This window comes from Nicotiana tomentosiformis, chromosome 12 (genome assembly GCF_000390325.3).
Source record: "Nicotiana tomentosiformis chromosome 12, ASM39032v3, whole genome shotgun sequence".
NCBI lineage: Eukaryota > Viridiplantae > Streptophyta > Magnoliopsida > Solanales > Solanaceae > Nicotiana > Nicotiana tomentosiformis.
The window spans coordinates 35,311,875-35,316,704 of NC_090823.1; the positions used below are offsets into that span (position 1 = coordinate 35,311,875).

General features: G+C 33.7%; 1 protein-coding gene across 1 annotated transcript; it reads left to right on the forward strand.

Annotated features, from left to right (window-relative positions):
- Nucleotides 1-732: 732 nt before the first annotated feature.
- Nucleotides 733-3,107, forward strand: LOC138903684 (putrescine N-methyltransferase 1-like). The gene is made up of 8 exons (XM_070192131.1): nucleotides 733-1,090; nucleotides 1,317-1,393; nucleotides 1,478-1,705; nucleotides 1,828-1,900; nucleotides 2,000-2,071; nucleotides 2,200-2,395; nucleotides 2,622-2,754; nucleotides 2,849-3,107. Exons 1-8 carry the CDS (start codon nucleotides 799-801, stop codon nucleotides 2,903-2,905), a joined length of 1,128 nt encoding a protein of 375 aa, XP_070048232.1. The 5' UTR covers nucleotides 733-798; the 3' UTR covers nucleotides 2,906-3,107.
- Nucleotides 3,108-4,830: the final 1,723 nt, after the last annotated feature.

The window sequence follows — 4,830 nt, forward strand, 5'->3', positions numbered from 1 at the left end:
AAAAGGAAATACTTGCAAGAACTGGCCAAACCCAAAGATGAATAAACTCAATTACTTGATTCTTAAACTCTTAAAAAAGAATTCAATGGAGAAGGAAAATATTTCCAGTGTAAACACAAGTGAATGAAGAGAAGCCAAAATAATCTCTATCATTCAAGCCTTAGGTGGAGATTAAAAAAATTATTTACTTTCTTATCAAAGTAATAGGTGATCAACAGCTTTCGTAAAACGTCATTAGGAGAGTATTATAATCTCTTTTATGCTGAAGAACCCACATAAGGAAGATCATAAAATACATGACTTTCAGATGACTTCTTGGAGCTTTATTTTTAAATAGTGGCTAGCTGGTCAGCAAAGAGGTGCTCGTCAGATATCATAAAATTTTACTATTATTTGTTTTAAGAGGGAGATGGGGCACACATGCTTGTGACGAAAGTAAGATGAAGAAAGGAGACAGAAGAGGAAATAGATTTTGGGGGGGGGGGGGGGGGGGTTCACAATCAAAGAAAATTTTTAAAATGGTGAGAGAAATGAGCACACACATATACTAACAAAATTTTACTAATAATTGCACCGAGACAAACTTATATTTTAGTTCCAAAATGTCAGTCTAACCCTGCACGTTGTAATAAATTTTTAACTCTATTATATTATATCATATCGAGTTGCGCCCTCCACTCTTCGGTGTCCAAATTGTATTTAAATGCATAGATGTTTAATGGGAGTGTACAGCAGGCTTTCAGAAAATACAAGCCATAATACTTTCTCTTCTCCAATTTGTTTAGTTTAATTTTGAAAATGGAAGTCATATCTACCAACACAAATGGCTCTACCATCTTCAAGAATGGTGCCATTCCCATGAACGGCCACCAAAATGGCACTTCTGAACACCTCAACGGCTACCAGAATGGCACTTCCAAACACCAAAACGGGCACCAGAATGGCACTTTCGAACATCGGAACGGCCACCAGAATGGGACATCCGAACAACAGAACGGGACAATCAGCCATGACAATGGCAACGAGCTACTGGGAAGCTCCAACTCTATTAAGCCTGGTTGGTTTTCAGAGTTTAGCGCATTATGGCCAGGTTAGTACTAAGAAAGAAACTCAAATGCATCGTACTCTTGTATTTTGGTTTGTGTATAATTTATAATATGGTGTTTGACTGGGCTGGAGTTTAAAAATAAGAGCTAAAAAGGAAATATGAAGTAAGCTATTATTCTTTTAATAACTAACTAAAAAAAAAGAGTATCACATAAATTATGACGAAGTAAACTCTGCATACATTAATTTGAAATAATCTAATTTTGCAGGTGAAGCATTCTCACTTAAGGTAGAGAAGTTACTATTCCAGGGGAAATCTGATTACCAAGATGTCATGCTCTTTGAGGTAATTAATATTCTGATACACATGCTTTAATTTAAAGTGATACTTTTAATTTACTTTTAGTTTATTGCATGTGCACGTATACAGTCAGCAACTTATGGGAAGGTTCTGACTTTGGATGGAGCAATTCAACATACAGAGAATGGTGGATTTCCATACACTGAAATGATTGTTCATCTCCCACTTGGTTCCATCCCAAACCCAAAAAAGGTTTTGATCATCGGCGGAGGAATTGGTTTTACATTATTCGAAATGCTTCGTTATCCTTCAATCGAAAAAATTGACATTGTTGAGATCGATGACGTGGTAGTTGATGTAAGTCAAACTTCTTTTACCCACATAAAGAAAATGATTTAGATTGCATTTCTTTTTATTTTTCTAAAAGAATAAATATATTCTCTCTTTTTTTTAAAAAAACAAAATTCTCTTTCTTACAGATATCCAGAAAATTTTTCCCTTATCTGGCAGCTAATTTTAACGATCCTCGTGTAACCCTAGTTCTCGGAGATGGTGCGTATATGATAGTCTCGTTTTATATTTTATTTCACTTGATTTTTACCTCTTTTTGTGGTTAATTAATCATCTACCATTGGTTCTCTTTACTCTCAGGAGCTGCATTTGTAAAGGCTGCACAAGCAGGATATTATGATGCTATTATAGTGGACTCTTCTGATCCCATAGGTACGCTATTACTATTTAATACCAAGACTATTCTTATTAAATAAGCTACTAAGAAACTAATTGATTCCAAAAAACTAATTAATAAACGTAACTGTAATTGATTTCTAAAATAATATATATAATTTCAGGTCCAGCAAAAGATTTGTTTGAGAGGCCATTCTTTGAGGCAGTAGCCAAAGCCCTTAGGCCAGGAGGAGTTGTATGCACACAGGCTGAAAGCATTTGGCTTCATATGCATATTATTAAGCAAATCATTGCTAACTGTCGTCAAGTCTTTAAGGGTTCTGTCAACTATGCTTGGACAACCGTTCCAACATATCCCACGTATTCTTTTTCTCTCTCTCTCTTCCTCTCTTTTTCGATGCAATGTAAATTTATAAAATTGGAAGTCCGTTTTACTTTTCTATAGACAAATGTTATGGCCACACAATTAAGTTTCAAATTATGTCACAAAAATTGAAATTTTTATTTCAAGTAAACTTTCAAGGAATTGTGTTTAAGTTTTCTCAACTGATACTGATCAATGATGTCTTAAATATTTTGATTTCAGCGGTGTGATTGGTTATATGCTCTGCTCTACTGAAGGGCCAGAAGTTGACTTCAAGAATCCAGTAAATCCAATTGACAAAGAGACAACTCAAGTCAAGTCCAAATTAGGACCTCTCAAGTTCTACAACTCTGATGTAACTTCATATCTCACAATTTCTTTTTCCGTTTTACTGTATGTTCTTCGTCAAATTTTATAACTCTCTCTTTTCATATTGTCTTTTTTTTCAGATTCACAAAGCAGCATTCATTTTACCATCTTTCGCCAGAAGTATGATCGAGTCTTAATCAAGTGAATAATGAACACTGGTAGTACAATCATTGGACCAAGATCGAGTCTTAATCAAGTGAATAAATAAGTGAAATGCGACGTATTGTAGGAGAATTCTGCAGTAATTATCATAATTTCCAATTCACAATCATTGTAAAATTCTTTCTCTGTGGTGTTTTGTACTTTAATATAAATTTTCCTGCTGAAGTTTTGAATCGACGTTTCAACTCAATCCTCGCAAATCAGTTCATTACCCTTCTTTCAGTGTACTATAGTAAACAAATCTCATAGTTACCGTGGTGTTGTTTTTTGACTATGAGATTTTCGATCTTTATTAAGGTTTTGGTCTATGTTTTGGAATTGTATTGAATATATTTGTAACTTACTATGTATCTAAATCGGCTAGTCTCTCTTTTTTAATAAATGGCGTCATTGCCGTTGTAGTTTGTTTACTCGGTACTATTTTATCAGCAGTTTCGATTTGTTTGCTCATTTTTTAGAAGAGGGTTGAAATGTCTTTGTTGTAAGATAACTTTACCATATCTTATAGATTAGTATAGAATGACCCGTTCTGAGCCGGGGCCAAACTTATATTATTTTATAAAAAGAATGGATAAATATCTTTGATATGTATCAGTTTATTGTTATTAATTAGAGATATAGTTTAAGAAGCTCAATTAGAGCGATGAAAGAGAGTAACATCGCTATATTAAACTAATCACAAAATAGCACTTTGAATAAGTCTTCGGATCCCATGTCTGTAGTGGGACAAACAGTAACATTGTTTCTATTTATTTATCGTTCTATTTTCACCCATCAAACAAAAAGTAAATTTATTTCTATTTAGTTTGAATAGTCGCGTAGAAAATTCGGTAGATAGCAGAACAAAGAAAATAAATTAAAGCCAAAAATAGATCATATTTACTGTTGTTCTTTCAGCAACTACTATTTTGCATCAGTTACAAGACCAATATGCTTTACCGTATAACAAAAATATAAATGTATATGCCAGTAAATTACAGAAAGTGAAGCTCATAATTGTCCATATTTTCTGCAATGTTGGAAATAAGAAGTAAGTAATAGCGTTATTTGGTAGCCTAAAAAAAGTAGCAGGTTCTAGTTTGCACTACGTGTCTTACACAAGTTGGCAGCCTTCAAAACATGTATCAGAAGATGTATACACAGGCCGGTTCCAGAGTTACAACACCCTGCCAGCAAATTAAAGTAGACGAAAGATCTATGATGATGCTTTTTTTATCGACAAAAATATGTTCATCAATCAACTACATGAACGTATTGAAACCCCAGGTTAGTTGCATTTCTTTACTGAACAATACTAGCATTTCATATTGAAAAAATATGTTACATAATCCTTGTGAATTACTCCACAACAATAACGGTAATAACAAATTAAGGCAGAAAGTTCAGAATCAAATTCAAGCATACAAATGTATTGGAATACCCGTACAAATGAAGTAGTATTGCATTATAAATAAGTCTTTCTCAGTTACAAAGAATGCAATAGCACTGTACTGAACAAATTAAGTTAGTCAAGGCATCTAGCATGAGGGCTTGGAGATGACTTTTTCACGCATAAACAATGAACATTACTGACACTTGATAAAAGGTGGTGCGCCTGAAATCTCTGTCCTAAACATGATAACTAAGTGAATTTTTAATTCGTAAGGCAGCTACAAGCAAACATGGATTAACACCCCCATATGGGTTCTTAATTAGTACTCCGTCTATAGGGGCATATTTTCTAGGGTACCACAAAATTAAAACAAGAATGAAGATTGCAGTACATACGGAGATTAATTAAGGGACGTACATAAGCATTTAACTTGGTATGCATTTCAATAGAATGCCGCATTTTTAATCGAGTTTTTTATGTTGAGTTTTTTGTTCTTCATATTAAAAGGAGTAATGAAGATATTGATAA